Source organism: Rattus norvegicus, chromosome 5, assembly GCF_036323735.1.
Source record: "Rattus norvegicus strain BN/NHsdMcwi chromosome 5, GRCr8, whole genome shotgun sequence".
NCBI lineage: Eukaryota > Metazoa > Chordata > Mammalia > Rodentia > Muridae > Rattus > Rattus norvegicus.
The window spans coordinates 63,021,510-63,043,852 of record NC_086023.1 but is presented as its reverse complement, the minus strand read 5'-3'; the positions used below and the strand labels follow the sequence as shown (position 1 = coordinate 63,043,852).

Sequence of the window (22,343 nt, the reverse complement as noted above, 5' to 3'; positions counted from 1 at the left end):
CCCCACCAGTGAGGGATTTTTTTAATACCTGGACTTGCCCCGCCTCCCTCCTGACCATCTGCGCCCTTCCTCTTTACACCCCCGCCCCCCATCCCCGCCATCTCACCTGTTGGTTACCTCCTAATCCCAGCCTTGTGTTTAACCTGTGCACATCTCCCATGGGAATTTTCCCCACAGAAGGGGCACGTTTATGTTGTTTTCCTCTGTCCCTCTGGAAAGCACAGCTCCCACCTACTCTTTCGTTTTACACAGTACACCCCAAAGCCTCCAAGCCTTGTAACGCCTCCTCCTACTTCCAGGAAAGTAGTAGTTAAAATTCACTGGCTGCTTACTTACACACCAGTAAGCACTTTACAGACAAATTAATGTAATTCTAAAAACACTGTGTGGTATACATTATGTATCTTAAGACAGAGAAGAAACCGGCTGGGCAGTGATGGCCGTTACCTAAAGTGCCTAAACTCACCCTCAAGCAACATAGGATAGCCCAAATCCCAACCACTACTGTGTTGAGTATGAAAGTTCTCTAATCCCAAGAGGAAGTGCTGAGACTACAGTGTCACCACACACTGTCAGGATCTGGCATTAAGTCATTAAATGCTTAGTTCATAAAAACGTCTTTCCCAGGAACTAAGTCAGCAATCATCCCTTTCCTTCCCTTTGCTGGAAGAGAGGCCCAACTGTGCAGTTCTAGTCTCTCCACTTTATCTTCCCAAGCTGCCTTCCCCGAGCTGTGTGCTGTTAGGGCTCTTTCTACACTGACCGTAGAATCATACACTCCTCTCCCAATTCAACACCCACAAAGCGGTTCTCCCATCCACGCGCACCCCACTGAAACATCTGCAGGAGTCAGGTACAGTCTGAGTCAAGGTGCAGCTGTCTTCTTAACTAAGTCACGACTCTCTAGGATTCAGCTTTCTATTAAGTGAAGGAAGGACACTATGGGGGTAAGAAGCACATTTTAGAAGTTCTCAGGCAAATGCAAAAGACCAAAGAAAACAGCCCCTGTCACTTAAAATCGGCCTCAGCTCTAGGTTGCGCCCCAGTTCTGTCCAGGCAGCTTGCTGGAAACTGTAAACCTGGGGTACAGTACATGTTCCCATGTCAGCTCCTGCTGGGGGATGACTTGTGTGCCTCAAAATATTCTGCTTGCTTAGAATGGTCATTTGTGATCTCTGGCCTCGAATACCCACAAAGCATTACTTTGGTGCACCAAAGCCTGTGCCTGCACCCCTCGATGTCTCCATGCTGTTTGCCCTCCTCAGTGACCTGCCTCACAGTCGCAGTTCAGAGTGTAGATATTCCTTCTCCCCCAGAGGCTGCCATTTTATTTTTTTAAGTTGTATTTTTTTTTTTTTTTTGATGGAGCGTTCGTTCCCCCTATGTTACTCAGGCTGGTGGCGAGCCTCTGGTACCCATGTCCCAAACACCTAAATGCATGCTTTGCAATGCCAAGCTTTTCTTCCTTGTAAATGGAAAGCCATTCTCTCTCTCTCTTTTCTAGCTAATTTCCTACCTCCTTTGGGACTGAATAGGCCTTTTCCACTCCATCTTTCCTCCCATACCACAATCGTGAGCATCACACAAGGAAGCCATCCAAAGGCCAAACTGTCATCCTATCCCTTCTCTTTTCCTTGAGCTTTGCTGTGAAAAGGCCCACGCTGCACTCCACATTCATCTTCTTTTTCTCTCTTTGATTGGTCCGGACTATCCCTGAGGCAGTAACTACCTCCAAAGTTGTTTCCAAAGACAAGCGCCCGGAGTCCTACTCTCAACAATTTATGCAATGTATATAACGTAACACCTATCCTCTGGACTAGTTTCTTTCTCCACGGCCAGCCCATCTTCTAAGAATTCCTTATCTTCCTCTCCTCCTCCCCACAATCCAACATTTTATATATCTTAACTGCTGAACTACGCTGACATTTTTATTGGCGCGTGTGCCCCAAAGTTTCTATTATTCTTACTTTTTCCTAATAAGCAATTTCCGAGTGGACTCAGACACGTCTGTAAGTCTGGCCAAACTGCGCCAATGCGGCAGCACAAGCAATTGCTTGGTGAAAAGTTGGACAGAACGGGCCCGGATCCTGACAGTCACTGCATCTGCGCTCCCCTCCGCCCCGGCCCAGCAGCACTCCGTTCACCGACAGCCTGCAGCAGCGGAGGTCTGTGCAATGACCCAGCCGGGGTCTCACTTCCTCTTTGAGCTCCTAAAGCTTCAGCCAGAAGCCCGAGTCCCGCGGAAGAGAACCGACCCGAGTGCCCCCAGGTCCTCCCGCCCGAACGCCGCCGCCCTCTCACCAGGACCCCCCGGCGGCTCGCCGTGTGCCTGCGGCCCGGGGGCGCCGCCGTCTAGGATGGCGAAGGCCTCGTCGTTCTCTATGCCCGCAATCTCACTCTCCTGCTGCGCCAAGAAGGCCGCGGCCGGGTCTTCCTCGCCGGCGCCCGCCACCCCGTTCCCGAGCGCGGGGCCACCGGGCGCACCGGCGGGAGCGCCAAATGGATCCAACTCAGCCATGACGGCCCAACTCAAACGCAGCGACACCGAAGCCGAAACCAACCGACCGATCCGCCGACACCCCGCCCAGCAGCGGACACTGTGCTGGCGGCTGCTACCGGAGGACGAGCGGAGAGGAGGGAGAAGGTGGAAGCGGAAGCCTTGCTTCTATATCCGGTTAGGTTGGCGAGCCACAAAAAGAACAGCCAATCAGAAGGTGAAAGTTACCCTATCAGCCGGCAAAGGGGTGGAGTCCTGGAGACAACTCGTGACCCGGAGCGGAGGGAGGAGCCAGCGGAAATGCCCACTTTGGAAAGCTGGGAGTCGTCGAGCGTCCGGAGCCTGAGTGACCTGGAACAGCCGTTAGTAGGGTTTGAGGAGTTTGCGGGGACCAGGGATATGAGCTCTTCCGGACTACTCAACACGCAACCACTTGGTGTTTCTGAACCTCAGTGTCCTTGCTTGGAAGACTGGTAGAAGAATCTTACATTGTTTCCCTCCTGGATAATTGAAAAATTTTATGGGTACATAGACCAAGAGAAGTGCATTTACCATTTAATGTCACCGCCCTAAAAAGAAAGAAAGAAACAAAAAGACAAAGGTCACTTTGAGCCTAGGAATTTGAGGCCAGCTTGGGCATCAAAACGTAGAAAACCCCATTAAGCAACCAACCAACCCTTGGGTCAAACAAGATGCCTTCAGAAATAGTAAGGACAAGAAAATGTGAGTTCTATTTTTTTTTTTAATCATAGTTACTTAAAGTGCGTGTGTAGATTGGAGGCCAACTCGTTGGGAGCCAGTTCTAATGTGGGTCCCTTGGATGGAACTCAAGTTATCAGGCCTGGTGGTAGCACCTTTATCCAGTGTTCCATCTGGCCAGTCCTGTGTGTTTTAATACACTATCTTTGATTTGTTTTTGTTGTTGTTGCTTTTTAAGTAACTACAGAAACCACTTCTTTTGTTCTGCTGAATGGGAACAGAAGACTACACACTTGCTAGGCGAGTTCTCTACCACTGAACTACATCCGGGCCTTCTAAAACCATCCTAAGCATGGTTGAACCATTCTAAGCATGGTTGTAAGAAATTTGGAGGGGGCTGGAGCACTGACTGCTCTTCCAGAGGTCCTGAGTTCAAACCCCAATGACCACATGGTGGCTCACAACCATCTGTAATGAGATTTGGTTCCTTCTTCTGGAATGTAGGCAGAACACTGTATATATTATAAAGTCTTAAAAAAAAACAGGAGGGGCTGGGGATTTAGCTCAGTGGTAGAGCGCTTACCTTGGAAGCGCAAGGCCCTGGGTTCAGTCCCCAGCTCCGAAAAAAAGAAAAAAAAAGAACCAAAAAAAAAAAAAAAAAAAAAACAGGAAAATAAAGACAAACAAAAGTAAGATGAAATTAACAAATTAATGAAACTTAAAAAAAACTAAGATCACAAGGAACATGAGTACACAGAGAGGGGGGAAAGGAAGGGAGGGGGAAACAAAGCCCAAAACCTCAAAATTGGAAACCTTACTATACAAGCAAAAGACCAGTAAGGTTTAAGACATATATATAAGAAAACAAACAAAAATCAAAGCATAACCCAACAAAGCAATATTAAAAAAAAATCTCCAAATAATATTCCAAAGATATAGACCTCTCAACTCATTATCCAGTACCATGTCTGCCTGGATGCTGCCATGATTCCCGGACTAAACCTCTGAAACTAAGCCACTTGAACGTTGTCCTTTATAAGAGTTGCTTTGGTCAGGTTGTCTCTCCATACCAATGGAAACCCTAAGGTAGAAGTTGGTACCAGGGACTGGGGTATTGCTGTGATAGACCTGACCATACTTTTGGAGTAATGGAGATTTTGGAAAGCTGTGGAATGCTCTAAGCCAGGATTAATGGGCAAGTGTAGTAGAAGCAATGGGAGATAGTGGTGGTGAGAATGACTTGAACTGTGGGGGTCTGGCTGAAGAGGTTCTAGTGGAGAAGAATTTTACTATGTGGCCTAGAGACTGTTCTTGTGATATTTTGGGGAAGAATGGAACTGCTTGTCTGAAGAGTCTGCCTGAGGCTGAGATAAAAAGATTCAGATTAATTGCATTGACAAGGGAAGTCTCAAAAAAGTCTACCATAGACTCTGCCCTGCCGTTCACTCTTATGTAGAGCATTTTGATCAGGTGTAGCAAGCTTAGAAAGGGAAAATACAAAACGTATGATTCAAGGGTTGAAGGGGCACCAGGAAGTGGGATGGAGCTAAATCCTGTATACAAGAAGGTAACAGATTAAAGATACTAAATGAAATTAAGAGAGTGGTGACTTTGGAGCATGATCCCACCCACCTAAGCTCCATCTTGTGAAAGGGATGTTGAAAAAGGGACATTGCCACCTAATCTAAATTTACTAGGCATTATGATGACCTTTTTACTGTTTTCACTTAGACACAGGAGATATGATGTTGCGTCAGGTTGACAAGGGATGGGTTGCGATGGGTATTCACAGTTGTGAACTTGACTATGTCTGGAATGAGCTACAGTCTTGAAATGGAGGGTGTACCCGCGATCTGGACCTTGAAGCAGGAAGACAGCCTGCCTTTGATCCCAGTCTTGATCCAGATCCACACACACATTTAATCCAGATCTCGAGGCATAATGATCATGCTTATAAAGATCTACAATAAAAAGGAATTAAAGAGAAGTTTAGGTACAGGAATGGTGGTACAAGCCTTTAATCCCATCACTCAGGAGATAGAGGCAGGCAGATCTCTGAGTTCAAAGTCAGCTGGGTCTACAGGGCAAGTTCCATGACGGCCAAGCTTGGACAGTGAAGGAAACCATTGCAAAGAAGAAAGCCGGTGAAGATGTATTTGAACAAGAGGGTCATGTTCCAGTCCCAGCAAGCAGTAGACCTTAGCATCTTTCAGCTATGTGGTTCTGGCTGTACAGTCAAGGATCTTGTGCTGGCAGCCAGACTTGGGAGTGTGCAAGAGTCACCCATGTAGAACTGGCTATGAAGGCATGGAAGGGTCATGGAGAGCAGCTGATGCACGAGGCCAGGAAAAGCCATGGGTCAAGGTAGAGCCTCAGTGGTAGTTAAAGGCCCAGGACCGAAGGAGTCATGCAAAGAAGTAGAGGTTTCAGCACCATGAAGAGAACCCTTAAGGAGCTGTTAGTGGAAGTGCAGCCTAGTTGCAGTGGAAGAACCCAGCATAGAGAAATCATCCCCAGTAGCATGGTGGAGCCTAGAGTGCTACAGAGGGCAGAGCCAGAGATGTGACCGCAGACCATGTGTGGATTCCAGACATTAGAACAAGAAGCTGTGACGTCGAAGTAGCCTTGGAGACCCCAATTGTTCAAGACATCAGAGCCATGGAATACCTGCTGGGAAAGTTGCTAACAGGGAGTAGAACCAGCCCAAGAGAAAGAGTTGTGTTGCAGTCAACAAAGCTGAAAAGAGTTGGATATGCAGATGGACATGGAGATACAGTTTGGAACTAACTCAGCTGGTTTTGGTCTTGTTTTAGTCCAGTATTTCCTTATGATGTTTTGGCATGGTAATGCATATCCCATAATGTTGGAACTATGCGATCTGCTTTTCTATTTTAATTTTATAGGGGATTACAGTTAATAGACTGCATGAATCTCAGATGAGACTTTGAACTTTTAGAGATTATGATAGACTATGGGGACTTTGAAGTTAGACTAAATGCATTGTGTGATGGTTTGCTTATGCTTGGCCCAGGGAGTGGCACTATTAGAAGGTGGGGCCTTGTTGGAGGAAGTGTGTCATTGTGGGGTGGGCTTGGAGACCCTCCTCCTAGCTGCCTGAGGATGCTCAGTCTGTTCCTGGCTTCCTTTGGGTGAAGATGTAGAACTCAGCTCCTTTTGCACCAGGCCTGCCTACATGCTGCCATGCTCCCACCTTGATAATAATGGACTGAACCTCTGAACCTGTAAGCCAGCCCCAACTAAATGTTGTCCTTTATAAAACTTACATTGATCATGGTGTCTGTTCACCATGACCAATAAGACCCTTACTAAGAAACATTGGAAATTATGGCTACAAGCCAGTGGGAGCTAGGCAGTGAAAGGTGGTGGGTTGAATAGCTTTGGCCCCCATAGATTTATGTGTTTGGGGGTTGGGGATTTAGCTCAGTGGTAGAGCGCTTGCCTAGGAAGCGCAAGGCCCTGGGTTCGGTCCCAGCTCCGAAAAAAAAAGAACCAAAAAAAAATTTATGTGTTTGAATTCTTGGCCTAGAGGGAGTAGCACTATTAGGAGGTGTGGTCATTGGAGGTAGAGGTCTCATACATAAACTCAAGCTATACCCAGTGTGGAATTTGAGTCTCCTCTTGGCTCCTTCTCCAGCACCATGTCTGCCTGGATGCTGCTGTGCTTCCTGGACTGAACCTCTGAGCCTGAAAGCCAGTCCCAATTAAATGTTGTCCTTTATAAGAGTTGCCTTTGTGTCGGTGTCTCCTCCCAGCAATGGAATCCTAACTAAGACAGATTCCTTTGAGTTTGTTTTGTGCTGGACATCTGCTGCTGGCACAGGACCTGCCTTTAAGTGTAGTTGTTTGGCCACTGAGACTTGAGGAAACCAATTTTTTCTTTGCAAGCAGTTGTCAGTTGGAGGTCGTTCCTTTGTTGGGGATGGGAGCTTATGCCTACTTCTCTGTCTTGGTGCTGGAACTGCATCTGGTTTGGATTTATGCAGACCCAATGCATGCTGCCACGGACTCTGAGTTTGTGTGTTCATCGGCTCTGTTGTACCTGGAAGACAATTTCCTTGGTACCATTCATCTCCTTTGGCTCTTAGAATCTTTGTGTGTCCCCTTCCTCAGAGTTCTCTGAGCCCTGAGGGGAAGGATTTGATGGTGACATCCCACTTAGGACTAAGTGTTCCAAGGCCTCTCCCACTCTACACACCATTCAGCCTCAAGTCTCTTTGCTAATTACTGCAGGAGACGGCCTCTCTGCTGATAGCCGAGGGAGACACTGATCCAGGTCACTTACCTTACGCACTGATCTAGAGCAGAATGTTCTTAGGACACATGTTATTGCTTCTTTACTTTAGCAGAACAATAGTATTTGGTTTTTCCCTAGGTCCATGGCCTATGTAGTTTCAGATTCATGTCCACCTGAACAGGCCTGGGTTCTGTCATGTGGTGTGGGCCTTAGATCCAACTGCTTGGTGGTTGGTTTCTCCAGCAACATCTATGCCACTGTTACCATGCAGGAACGTCACAGATGTAGGTAAAAGGGTTTGAGTCGAGTTAGTGTTTAACTTTCTCCTCTGGTAGGGTGTAGAGTTTTCAGAAGCTTCTACTTCAGTAGGTTTCCATGGCCCATTCAAATGACCTTACTGTTAGCTGCCCTCCCTACACTTCCTCCCTTACCCCATCTTTCCTCCTCTCTCCACTCTCTCCTCCAGTTCCAGCCTCCTCCCTGCCGTTTTCCTCTATGTATCCTATTTTCCCCTCCTTGGGGGGGGGATTCTTCTCTCCCCTCTAGTTCCTCACTACATATTAACCTCTGCAGTTGTTCACTTAGTAACTTGCCTACTGAAGGCTTAAAAGCTAATATCCACATAAAAAAGAATATATACCCAGTTTAGTTACTGCTCTGTTGCTGTGAAGAGACACCATAACCAAGGCAACTCTTATAGAAAGAAGCCTTTAGTTAAAGGCTTGCGTAGTTTCAGAGGTTAGGCCATGTTCATCATGGACAGGGAACAGACAGGCATGCTGCCAGAGCAGTAGCTGGGAGTTTTACATCCTCATCCACACAGGCAGCAGACAGACAGACAGACACTAGGCCTGGCATAGGCTTTTGAAACTTCAAAGCCCTTCCCCAGTTACACACTTTCTACAAGAGGTCACACCTCCTAATCCTTCCCAAACAGTTCATCAGCTGGGAGCTAAGCATTCAAATATATGAGCCTTTGGGAGCCATGCCCACTCCAAGCATCACAGTACCATATCTGACTTTTTAATTCTTCATTGCCTCACTCGGGATGACTTTTTTTCTACTTCTATCCATTCACCTGAAAAAAAAAATCTCATGATTTCATTTTTGTAACAAATAATATGCCATTGTGTAAATATACCACATTTTCCTGGTTCATTCCTCTACTGATGGGCATCGTGGTAGTTTGAAAATGGCCGCATAGGCTCCTCGGGACTAGGCCTATTGAGAGGTGTGGCCTTGTTGGAGTAGGCGTGGCATTTTCAGAGGAAGTGGTTAACTGGGGGCAGGCTTTGAGGTCTCAGAAGCTCAAGTCAGGCTTAGTGGTTCATTGCCTCTTCCTGCTGCCTTTGGATCCAGATGTAGAACTCAGCTACCTCTCCAGTACCACAGCTGCCTGCATGCCTCATGCTTCCCGCTGTGATGGTAATGCACTAAACCTTTGAACTGTAAGCCGGCCCCAGCTAAATTTTTCTTTATAAGAATTGCCTTGGCGGGGCTGGGGATTTAGCTCAGTGGTAGAGCGCTTACCTAGGAAGCGCAAGGCCCTGGGTTCGGTCCCCAGCTCCGAAAAAAAGAACCAAAAAAAAAAAAAAAAAAAAAAAAAAAAGAATTGCCTTGGCTATGGTGTCTCTTCACAGCAATAGCAATAGAAACCCTTAGACAGGCATCAAGGGTGTTTCCAATTCCTGGTTTGTAATAATTATCTTTTTAGGTTTACTTAATATTTATTCCCATAAAGACACTGGAGGCGGAAGCTGTGGTAGAAACCTGCTAGCTCAGCAACTAACTTTATTTTCCTAACAAAAGGTCTCTTACCAGCCTGATTCTACAACTAAAGTGCTAGTGCTACGGAAATCGTTCTGTCTGTGTCATTCTATCTGTCTACCTTTCTCTTGAGCTCCTCCAAACCCAAGAGGGCCCCTAGAATCCCGTTTCACCTGCGTCCTGCCAGCTGCTTCTCTGAGGTTCCTGCTAGCCCAAGGAACGAATCCCTAGAGAGAAAGCCCCACAAAAACAAAGCCAGTAGAGCTCTCTCAAAGGTCCATTGCTATAAAAGACGTCTCTAGCTCCTCCTTACACCCTGGCCAGGCTGAGCCAGGCCACGGTCATGGTGGTGGTAGTGGCTCCAAGCCAAGTCAGTGGGGGCCAAACCATGTCACCTGTACAGTGGGGCAACCCAAGGCCATCCAGCTGACTTTGCTTCAGGTCGTAGAGCAGAGACCAAAGACCTCACCCAAGCAATTTGCCTTGAAATGGGCAGGAACTTTTAATTCTTTAGCATTCTTATCTACTAGGCCTTTAGAGGCAACACCCAAACTGCAGCTCTTCCAGACACACCTACCTACCTCTGACAAACAGTATCTTTCTAGGCTTCCCTGTTTTGTTAACACTTAGTTTTCTTTGTACAATCACCAACTATCCTGCAACACTGGCTACTACGAATAGAGTAGCAGTGAGTACAGTTGAGCAAATTTCTCAGTAGTACAATGGTTCTCAACTTTCCTAATTCTGCCACTCTTTAATACAGTTCCTCACGTTGTGGTACACCCAACCATAAAATTATTTTCATTGCTACTTCATAGATGCAATTTTGTTCTTGTTATGAATTGTAATATAGATGATCTTTTTTCTTTTTTTTTTTTTTTTTTCCGGAGCTGGGGACCGAACCCAGGGCCTTGCGCTCTCTAGGCAAGCGCTCTACCGCTAAGCTAAATCCCCAACCCCCAGATTATCTTTTTTCTGATCTTAGGTGACCCCTGTGAAAGGGTCATTCAACAACTCCAAGAGCATTGCGACCCACAGGTTGAGAACCACTGTTGCAGTAGGATGTAGTCTTTTATATGCCCAAGAGTGGTATAGCTGAGTTTTGAGGTAGATCTCCCAGTTTCCTGAGGCACTGCCTCACTGATTTCCATAATGATTGTGTAGTTTACACTCACACCTATTGCCAGGTTGTCTCGACCCATCAGCTCCCAAATAATGACACGGAGCCTTTTTATTATAGCTGGGTACCTCCCAACTACCTCGTCTAACTTAGATTAACCAGTTTATTCTAGTCTATATCTGCCACGTGGCCTGCTACCTCTCTCAGACCCAGCACCTGTTTCCTCCACCTCGGTGTTACACTGTGGAATCCTCCTGCTCCTGATTCTTCCCACAATCCTCTCTCTACCAGGAAGTCCCGCCTTCTACTTCCTGTCCAGTTATTGGCTGTCAGATCTTTATTAAAGCCAATCAGAGAATGCCTTGGGCAGGTGAAGAAGGACAGAAACACACCTCATACAGCATACAAAAAAATTATTCCAACACCCACCATCAATAAAAGAGAGTTTCCCTTACCCAACACCCTCACCAATATGAGTTGCCATTTGTTTTATTGATCTTTGCCATTCTGACTGGTGTGAGACGGAATCTCAAAGTAGTTTCAATTTGCATTTCCCAGGTGACTAAGGATGTTGAGTTAAAGATGTTATTTATGTTTCCTTTTTTGGGGGCTGTATTTAGTCTGTACCCTCTCTTTAATTGAGTTGTTTTCTTGATTTTCAGGGGGGGGGTCCTTGTGGGTTTTGGGGTTTAGCTCTATATTTTGGATATTAGCCCTCTGTCTGATGTAGCTGGTAAAGATCTTTTTCCATTCTGCAGCCTACTTATTTGTGCGAATGACAGTGTCCTTTGCCTTACAGAAGCCTTTCGGTTTTGTGAGGTTCTATTTATCAGTTGTTGATCTTAGCATCTGTGTTAATGGTGTTCTTGCTCAAGAAGTCTTTTCCTGTGCCGATGAGTTCAGTACTGCTTCTCACTCTGTCTTCTATCAAGTTCAGGGCATCTGGCCTCGTATTGAGGTCCTTGATCCATCTGGACGTGGGGTTTGTACAGGATGATAGACTTGAACCAATTTGCATTCTTCTACATGCAGACATCTAGTCTAACCAGCACCATTTGTTGAAGATGCCGTCTTTTTCCCAGCGAATATTTCTGGGTTTGTTTAAAATATGGTGTCCATGGGTCTGTATATCGAGGTCTGGGTCTTCAGTTTGATCCCACTGCTCAGCACGTTTGCTTCGTGCCCGTGCCACACTGTTTTACTACCATAGCTCCGAGGTCCATCCTGAGACTGCGGACGCTGCTGTCTCCAGCAGTTCCTCTTCATCCAGGATTATTTTAGCCATCCTGTGGTGTGGGGTGTGTGTGCGTGTGTGTGCGTATGTGTGTGTGTGTGTGTGTTTCCATATGACGCTGAAAATCATCCTGTGAAGAATTGTATTGGAATTTTGGTGGGAATTGCATTAAGTCTGTAGATTGTTTTTGATAGGATGGCCATTTTCACTATATTAATCCTACCAATTCACAAGCGTGGGAGATCTTTTCATCTTCTGATATTTTATCTTTTTCAATTCGTTTCTTCAATGTCTTAAAGTTTTTGTTACTCAAGTCTTTCATTTGCTTGGTTAGAGTTGCCCCAAAATATTTTTTGAAATTATTGCAAAAAGTTTTGTTTCCTTGATATCTTTCTTGGTCCATGAGACTTTTGTATGTAGGAAAGCTCTCGGTTTCTGCATGTTAATTTTGTATTCTGCTACTTTGCTGAAAGGGTTCTTCAGCTGTAGAGGTTTTCTGGTAGAACTTTTAGATAGAATTCAAAGATACTTTGGCTTCTTCCTTTCCTATCATTGCCCCTGATCTCTTCCAATTGTCTTATTGCTTGAGCTGTTTTTCAAGTCCCACATTGAATAGGTATGGAGAGAACAGATGACCTTGTCTTGTTCCTAATTTTAGGGAAAATGCTTCAAGTTTCTCTCTCTCCACTTAAGTTGATGCTGGCTACAGGCTTGCTGTACGTCACCTTTATTATGTTGAGGTATCTCTCTTTGATCCCTAATCTCTTGAGATCTTTTATCATGGAAAGATGTTTCATAGGCCTTCTCTGCAATGAGGTTTTTGTCTTTAATTTTAATTTGTTTATATGGTGGATTACATTTATTCTGTACAAATGTTGAACAATCCCTTCACCTCTTGGATGAAGCCTTCTTGATCATGGTGGATGAAATTTTTGATGTGTTCTTGAATTTTGTTTGCAAGTATTTTATTGAGAACTTTTGTATGTATGTTTATCAGGGAAATTGGTTTGTAATTTTCTTTTTCGTTGACTCTTTATGTGTATTGGGGAAATTGGTTTGTAGATATTTTTGGTTGGGTCTTTGTGTGGTTTAGGTATCAGACTAATTAATGCCTCATTAAAAAAATTAGGCAGTGTTTCTTCTGTTTTTCTTTTGTGACATAGTTTGCGAAGGAGTAACAATTATTTCCTGAGGTTCTGGTCGAATTCTGTGCTGAGTCTATTTGCCCTGAATTTTTGTTTTGTTTTATTTTTTGTTGCTGTTCTTTGGGAGTCTTTTGGTTACTGCTTCTATTTTCCTGGGGTCTTGTGTCTGTTTAGATTGCTTATCTGATCTGGATTTTTTTTTTTTTTTTTTTTTTTTTTGAGCTGAGGACTGAACCCAGGGCCTTGAGCTTGCTAGGCAAGCGCTCTACCACTGAGCTAAATCCCCAGCCCCTCTGATCTGGATTTAACTTTGGTAAGTGGTATATGTCAAGAAAATTATCCGTTTCTCTTAGGTTTTTTAGTTTGGTAGATTACAGATTTAAAGTATGTCTTTATGATTCTCTGAGTTTCCTCTGTTGTGATGTGCTCTTTTTGTCTCTAATTTTATTAATTTGAATCTTTTCTCTCTATCTTTCAATTTGGCTAAAATTATAAATATCACTGATTTTCGGGGTTGGGGATTTAGCTCAGTGTATACCACTTGTAAGCGCAAGGCCCTGGGTTCAGTCCCCAGCTCCGGAAAAAAAAAAAAAAGAAAAAAAAAATCACTGATTTTCTTGAATAACCAACTCTTATTTCATTGAGTCTATGTAAACAATTTTGGTTTTTTTAATTCGATCTATTTCAGTCCAGAGTGTGATTAATTTTTTCCCCTCTACTAGGTGTCACTTATTTGTTTTGTTCTAAGTCTTTTAGGTGTGCCATTAAGTTGTTAATATAAGGATCTATTCATTTTCTTTGTGTACGCACTTGTGCAATGAACTTGACTCTTAGAACCAACCACCTTTATTTGTTTGTGTTGTGATTTCATTTTCACATTTTAGGTTGATACTAAAAAGTCTTTAGTTTCCTTCTTAATTTATATGTTAATCCATTTTTTTTATTCAGTGAGTTGTTCAATTTCTAAGAGTTTTTAAATTTGATGTTGTTGTTAGCCACGCAGTGGTGGCCCACACCTTTAATCCCAGCACTCAGGAAACAGGAAGGCAGATCTCTGTGAGTTTGAGGCCAGCCTGGTCTACAAAGTGAGTTTCAGAATAGATAGGGCTGTTACACAGAGAAATCCTGCCTCAAAACAAACAACAAAACAAAATCTATTGTTGTTGATATTAAGCTTTAATCCATGGTGGTCAGATGGGATTCAGGGTGTTATTTCAATTTTCTTTTATTTGTTAAGACTTATTTTGTGCCCAAGTACGTGGTAAGTTTTCAAGAAAGGTCTATGATCTACTGAGAAGTATATTCTTTCGTATTGAGCTAAATGTTCTGTAAATGTCTTCTAGTTTCTTTTGAATTCTGGCATTGATTAACCCCAGCATTTTTCTACTTAGTTTTGGTCTGGATGACTTGTTTCTGAGAGAGTGGGGTATTGCATTCTCACACTATCACTGTGTGTGTGAATATGTGATTTTAGCCGTAGTAGTGTTTCTTTTATGAACTTGGATGTCCTTGCATTTGGTGTATAGATGTTTAGAACTGAAATATCCTCTTGGTGGAATTTTCCTTTCATGAGTTTATAGTATCTTTCCCTGGGTCTTCTGATTAGTTTTGGTTCGAAGTCTATTTTTTTTTCATATATTAAAATGACTACACCAGCTTGTTTCCTGGGACCATTTGGAATACCCTTTTCCAGTCTTACTCTGTGATGGTGTCTATCTCTGATGTTAAGGTGTGTTTCTTGAGTGCAGGAGAAAGATAGATTGTGTTATTTTATTCAATCAGTTAGTCTGTGTCATTTTATTGGAAGAATTGACCACTGATGTTGAGAATTATCAGTTAGCAGTTGTCTTAGTTAGGATTTTACTGCTGTGATCAGACACCATGGCCAAGACCACTTTTATAAGGACAAGATTTAATTGGGGCCACACCAGGCAGGCATGGTGCAGGAGGAGCTGAGAGTTCTACATCTTCATCTGAAAGCTACTAGCAGAATACTGGCTTCCAGGCAGCTAGGAGGACGATCTTATAATCCACCCTCACAGTGACACACCTACTCCAACAGGGCCACACCTACTGCAACAAGGTCACACCTACTACAACAAGGGAACACCTTTTTTTTTTGAAAATTAAAGTGATATTTATTCCCTTACTTAAACAGACAATCAGTTTAAACAACAACCAACTTATTTAAGATTTATTTATTTATTATATTTAAGTACACTATCTTCAGACACACCAGAAGAGGGCATCAGATCTAGAGGGCATCAGATCTTATTACAGATGGTTGTGAGCCACCATGTGGTTGCTGGGAATTGAACTCAGGACTTCGGGAAGAGCAGTCAGTGCTTTTAACCGCTGAGCCATCTCTCCAGCCCCAACCAACTTATTTAAATTTATCAAAAAAATTTTTTTCTCCATCTTTATTAACTTGGGTATTTCTCGTTTACATTTCGATTGTTATTCCCTTTCCTGGTTTCCGGGCCAACATCCCCTTACTCCCTCCCCCTCCCCTTTTATATGGGTGTTCCCCTCCCCATCCTTCCCCCATTACTGCCCTCCCCCCAATAATCACGTTCACTGGGGGTTCAGTCTTGGCAGGACCCAGGGCTTCCCCTTCCACTGGTGATCTTACTAGGCTATTCACTGCTACCTATGAGGTCAGAGTCCAGGGTCAGTCCATGTATAGTCTTTAGGTAGTGGCTTAGTTCCTGGAAGCTCTGGTTGGTTGGCATTGTTGTTCATATGGGGTCTCGAGCCCCTTCAAGCTCTTTCAGTCCTTTCTAAGATTCCTTCAACGGGGGTCCTGTTCTCAGTTCAGAGGTTTAATGATGGCATTCGCCTATGTATTTGCTGTATTCTGGCTGTATCTCTCAGGAGAGATTTAAATCCAGCTCCTGTCGGCCTGCACTTCTTTGCTTCATCCATCTTATCTAGTTTGGTGGCTGTATATGTATGGGCCACATGTGGGGCAGGCTCATGGTTGTTCCTTCTAACGCAACACCTTCTAATAGTGCCACTGTCTGGGCCAAGCATATGCAAACCATAACAGCAGTGTTCATTGATCTGTATTATTTTGTTATTACGGTGTGGATTTTTTTCCTCTTTTGATTCATTGGCCTGGGGTTATGTATTCTTTCCATTTTCTTGGGTGTTGTTAACCTCTTCACATAGAAGTTTTCCTTCTTGTGACTTCTATGTAGCTGGAAGACAGTTGGTAGACAGATACTGCTTAAATTTGGCTTTATCTTTCTCTGTCTATTTGATTGATAGTTTTGCTGGGTATAGAAGTCTGGACTAGTATCTGTGGTCTCTTAGAGTTTATAGACAATCCTTCCAGGCCCTTGTGGACTTTAGTGTCTCCATTGAGAAGTCAGGTGTTAATAAAATGGCTCTGCCTTTATATGTTAGTTGGTCTTTTTCCATTGCAGCTTTTAATATATTTTTTCTTTGTATAGTATGTTTAGGTGTCTTATTATAGTGTGTTATGGAGAATTTATTTTTAGATCCTGTATGCTTTTTTTTTTCCTTTTTTTCGGAGCTGGGGACCGAACCCAGGGCCTTGCGCTTGCTAGGCGAGCGCTCTACCACTGAGCTAAATCCCCAGCCCCCCTGTATGCTTCTTGTACCTTGGTAGGTATCTCCTTTAGGTTAGGCAAATTTTCTTCTGTGATGTGGTGACTAAACCTCTGAACCTGTAAGTAGAACCTAATTAAATGCTTCTCTTTGCAAGAGTTGTCACAGTCGCGGTGTTTCTTCAAAGTACTGGAATATTGACCAAGACGTAAGTTGGTACTGGGAATGGCGTTTTGCTGAGACAGGCCTGACCACGCTGCTCTCTGGTGGAATGTGGACTTTGGGACTTTAGATTAGGAAAGCGCTGGATGCTTTAAGCAGTGCTTAATGGCCATACTAGTGTGAATGTAGAGAAAGACAGTAGTGTTGAGATGCTCAATGCTCAAGAGGCTTCAGAGGGAAAGAATATTAGTAAATGGCCTTGTGATATTTTGGAGAAGAATGTGGCTGCTTTTTGTACCAAAGAAATCTGTCTGAGGCTGAATTGAAGAGTTTTGGCTTCATGGCATTGGCAGAGATCTCAAGATGGCCTAGCATTGACTGTGTCATACGGTTATCAGTGGACACTCTTGTACAGATATATTATGAAAAGGAGAAAGCTGAACAAGGAAAAATACAAAGTGTAGCGCTTGAAGAGAAAAGGAGCACCAGGAAGTGTAGTGGAGCCAAGTCCAGAGTCAAGGAGATTAAGTTTGAAAAAAAAGCCTGATGCTGAATAGAATAAAGGGAGTGGTAGCCTTAGGACAAGACCGTACTGAGCTAAGCTTCTAACCTATGAAGGAAACCATTAAAACAGAAGTTGATGCAGATGTAACTGAATAATGGGGGTCATGTTCTGACTCCAGCAAACAACAGAACTTTGCAGATTCAGACACATGATTTTGGGTTTAGAGTCAAGGATACAAGAAAGGGGTTATGGAATTGTAACAGGGCCCCAGACTTTAGAAGACCTCAGACTTTAGCATATCTAATTCCATGGCGCCAATACCAGTCAGGCTATAAAATAAAGCACGTAGACAGCACCACCTGCCAAAACTAAAACAAAGGCCTAATCCATCAAAGTCCATAGTTCTGGGAATGTCTCTAAATGTAATAATCTTGCTTTTTCTGTAATTCTACTTTTGGCTAACTGTTCTTGTTAAGTGCTTTACGGCCTAGGTAAAATGTTAAGGCCTTGTAACTATTACCTGTCTAGCCTGCCATTTTGTGCCATTACTAGGAAACTTTCTCATGATTAATTTGATTGCATATTCTGTTAAATGCTGTGCTTTGGTGTTCTTGGAATCCAGTCACAACAGAGGTCAGTTAGAGCTGCTCTGTAGAGTTACCCACAACAGGTTTGGACCCAAACCAACCGCCAGGCAGCACTTCCTGCACCTGTGTGTGAGCTTCTATGGTCTCTGCCTTTATAAGCTGCCCCTGGAATGGACCCCAACATAGGAGAGACACCTGCCCCAATATAGGAAGGTATTTGGAAAAAGATTTCCACTTTGAGTAGGGGTCAAATAAAGTTTAAGTTCCCAAGACCTCCCTGGGAATTGACATCCTAGTTGGCAGAAAGGGTAAGTCCTGGGGTAACTGAAATCCTGATTGGCAAGTTAAGACATTCATGTTAGGCAAGACAAGTCCCATCCTGGTTGACAAGTTCAGGCATGAATGTTAGACAGGTCAAGTCCCCTGCCACAGATGAATACCCAACTAATGGGAGCAGAGTAAGTGTACAACAAAGACATATTCCTAAGGAAGTCCCCTATTCCTAAATCCTGGTTGGTCGAATAACTTGTCACAGATGTTTATGAGTTCAAGGCTTAAAAGCTCTGTAAGATCTTGACCCAGGGTCGAAGCCAGCTCTCGAATCTGTCCTGGGGCAAATGCTCAATAAACTGTCCCTGTCTGACTGAGATGAGCGTCCTGTGTTTGTGAGGCGACTCCTCAACCCCACCACACTTCAATCCCAAATACCCAGTGTAGCCACCAGGTAGCTAATAAAGATTTTCTGTTGGCTTAACTACATGTCGAAACATTCTTCTCTGGTGGATACCACACAACGTTTCTGGAGGTCCCACCAAGATCCCAAGAGATACTGGGAGTCTCAGAGGCCCTTGGAGTGGTGAAGACTGTGGTGGTCAAGGGACTCCTCCAGGGTAGGATCCTGGAATGATCCAGATCCCCAGGATCAACCTCTACCCTAAGGAATCTGATACTTCCGCCCCAAATGGAACCAAGTTACAAAGTCTGTCACCTCTAGAGGTAAGTCTAGATAAGACACCTTCTATTTGGAGACTTGGGAGAGGTTAAAGGCGGCTGCTGATCCCGTGTCCAGGACCCATGTGAGATGTTACTAGATTCCCCTATCTGTTCGTGTTTATGAATGTGTGGTGGCCACCACTGGTTGTCTTTACTGTGCGTCTCTGTGTGTCTTTCTATTTCTGTTAGTTTGGTTTCCCTGTAATGACCAGTGGCTTTCTCTGGTGTAATTGGCTTAAGATTTATTCCCCCTCAGGTACCTGAATTCTTTTGGCTCTGCCAGGTCACCCAGAGAAACCAACCAGCCAACCAACCAAACAAACACAAAAAGCTTCTACCTGTTCAAATCTCAGAGCAGGAACACTTGTTTGTTTATTGTTTGACTCCCACTCAGGGTCCTGTGGAGGTAGGGAGGTGCTAGGCTCTCGTCCAGGTCCCCTGCCAACCACATGGAGTGCACACACACTGCCTGAGGCGAGCCCCTTTGCCCCTCCTCCTGCTCTAAGCAACCTAGTGGAGGCGGAGGGAGGAAGCTCTACTCTGTCTTTTGTGGTTTATGTCTATTTTTCAACCCATTATCCATATAACTGGAAAACTCAAAACCTAACCATTCTCTAAAAAAATAGAAACCCTCCCAGGGCCAGGTGGGGAGAATTGCTGCTGGATAGAGTGGGTTTTCTCTTCTGTCTAGCACTGACCAAGGTCTGAAACTAAACTACTTTTGCTTGGGCCTTTTTAGAAGGCTTACAGGTAGCTACTAAAAAGATTTCCTTTGTCAACCAGTCGGTCCCAGCTATTAGAAAAAAATATAAAGTTTAGAAAAATTTAAAGGTATAAACAGATCCCAGCTGCTGAGGTAGCTCGAAAAGTGTTTTAACAACAGAGAGCTGGTTGCCATGAGGCCTTCTGCATGAACTGGAAGCCACTATCACCTTCTCTGCTGAGATGCTGTTAGACTTACAGATCCCAGCAGATCGGTCTTACCCTTTGTCAGAAGATGACCTCCAATCAAAAGATACAGTGGGACTATCACTCAAATTGAGAACAAAGATTCCTGGGGTATGGGAGAAAACCACCCTCAAGGACTGGCCCAAGACCAGTGGATTAGTCAGGGTTCTCTAGAGTCACAGAACTTATGGGTAGTATCTATATAGTAAAGGAAGTTGTTGATGACTTACAGTCTGCAGTCCAATTCCCCAACACTGGTCAGCAGCAGCTGTGAATGGAATCTAGCAGTAGCTCAGCCCCACAAGGCAAGCAGAAGAGAGAATCTTCCTTCTTCCAATGTCCTTATGTAGGTCTCCAGCAGAAGATGTGGTCCAGATTAAAGGTATGTACCTCCAAGCCTGGGTCTGGAACTTGCTTTGTACCAGATGACCTTCAACTCAGAGATCTCCTTGCCTTAGTCTCCTGGGATTCATGGCTACTATACCTAAAGATCTCTATGCCAAGATCCTGGTCAGAAACTTGTATCTCCCAGCCTCAAGATCTGGACCACAGGTGAGCCCTCCAATTCTGGGTTGTAGTTCATTCCAGATACAGCCAAGCTGACAACCAGGAATAGCCACTACAACCAAGTTCCTATAAGTGTTCAACTAATTGGTTCATCTACTCCATCCATATTTAACAATACCCAATGACCCTGGAGACAAAAGGGAAAACTGCCAACCATGTCGCCAGGCTTGGAGGGACAGGCATCCTGATGTCCTGCCAGTCATCCTGGGATATACTTCTCCTGCCTGTAAAGAAACCTAGGACCTCTAATTCTCATGAGTCTGGTTCTTCCAGAGAAACAGATATATATTGTCTTAGGCTGCCTCACATTGGCAGAAGTGAGTCAATCCATATTTGCTTTTAAATGGACAGACCCAGAGGGCAGCTACAGTGGGCCACCTACCTGGACCAGGTTGCCTCAACAATTTAAAAATCCTCCAGCCCTGTTTGATGAGACCCTAAGTGTTAACCTCCTGCACTCCTGTCAGAGGTTTCCTGGGAAAATAGAATATAAAAAAGCCAACCGAGGGACTGCTGTTAGAGTTACAGAGCTTGGCTACAGAATGGTGACTAAAGCCCAGTTCCATACATCAGGGCTGCCTGGCTTGTGCCCCACCTGAGCAGAGGCAGAGGGAGCCGGTTTCCAAGTCGGAGTGCTGCCATCTTCAGATCCCAATCCAAGACTAAGACACCACTTGAGAGGTCTTTGGGTACCAGAGTTTGTGGAAATAGCAAGGCCTCTATACACCAGCACAAAGTGGGGGTGCACCAAACCCCTAAACTGTACTGAGACTAAACAAAAGGCATTTCAGACTTTTAAAACAGTTCTGTCTTCTACTCCAGGCCTGGTGCAGATGTCTCAAAACTTCAGAAGGGCTTTAACCCAACTTGAAATATTCTATCACACACTTTCCCAACTGATTAGACCCTGTAGCTACAGGATGGCCCACCCGTCTAAGCACTGTAGACAAATGAGAACAAACAAAGACGTTAACTCTAGTCAAGACCTCACACCCACAGGACCCCATGCCATTGAAGCCCTCCTCTGAGGAACACCAGAAACAGAACACGGAACGCTGGCTGTGTAATGCCTGTGTGACCCAGAGTCCTGCAAAGGTGGACAGACCTCTTTGCTTTGCTTTGATTTGCTTTGGGCCCCCTGAGCCCCATATAAGGAAGGCTTTACCCTCTGAGATTATGTCTAGAAGACTCCCCTACGTTTCCCAGGCTCAGACATCAGCAGTTGGCAGAAATCTCTAACCGTTCCTTTCTCAAGTCACTACGGGCCCTCCAGTTCTCCATACAGCCTAGTCATGAAACTATCTGAGAGACCCAACTGACCTCCAAGTCCATCACCAGTTGTCCCTTGTTTGAGTTTAGAGATACCCAATTCAGGTCAAGCACCTAGCCTAGAGGTTCTAGAACTAACCTGGAAAGGACCCTATGAGCTGATTTCTCTCTGCTTCTACGGTGATGAAGGAAGCTAGCATTACATAAGGAAAGCAGAAGCCAGGTTGGAGAGATGACTCGCCGATTAAGAGCACTGACTGCTCTTCCAGAGGTCCTGAGTTCAATTCCCAGCAACCACATGGTGGCTCACAACCATCTGTAATGGGATCAGATGCCCTCTTCTGGTGTGTCTGAAGAGAGCAACAGTGTACTCATAACACAAAAGAATAAATAAAATTGGGGGGAAAAAAAGAAAGAAAGAAAGAAAGAAAGAAAGAAAGAAAGAAAGAAAGAAAGAAAGAAAGCAGAAGCTGCTGATGCTGCTGTCAAATAGATTTTCTTGCAGACTTGGACTCATTAAAACTAAGGTTTCACTGGGCCTTGGGCTCTTCCACTCCCTGGTCCTCTACCTTCTCCCGAGTCTTCTGTTGGTATGAAAACAGAGTCCTGGGCCAATGCCCACCCACCTCAGGTCTGGACCAGGGAACTGAGGAAGACACACAGGGGAGTTGAGAGCTAGTGTGATTGCAGACCAGCAACCCACACCCATGTTGGCCTTTGTTTACAGATGTCTACCTTAGGTGTCTGCTGTTTGGAGAAAGGAAAGAGTTTATCTTTTGAGATAGGAATGCCGAGTTTATAAATCTATGCATGCCCTGTAGCTTGTTCCTTGGTTCCTAGGAACAGAGGAGTTTCCATTGCAAAAACTGGGGTTGTGAAACTGAACCTTCCTGGAAAATTCCTTTAAAAAGATTTCAGTCTTTGGGAGACAGGGAGAACTTGGGGAATTCAGTTAACCATTCCCAGCCAGAAGCCACCCAGGATTGCTGGTCACACTCAGACATGCAGCCCTGTGCTTCCTA

General features: G+C 44.5%; 1 protein-coding gene across 4 annotated transcripts in view; it reads right to left on the bottom strand.

Moving 5' to 3' along the window:
- The window catches only part of Clta (clathrin, light chain A), a 37,178-nt gene extending 15,371 nt beyond the window's left edge, over positions 1-21,807 (bottom strand). For 3 of the 4 annotated variants that reach the window (XM_006238104.4, XM_006238105.4, XM_006238106.4), the window contains exon 1: positions 2,302-21,807. In XM_006238104.4, the coding sequence (XP_006238166.1) occupies positions 2,302-2,518 (217 nt within the window). In that variant the 5' untranslated portion in view covers positions 2,519-21,807. 4 annotated transcript variants of the gene reach the window in all.
- Positions 21,808-22,343: the final 536 nt, after the last annotated feature.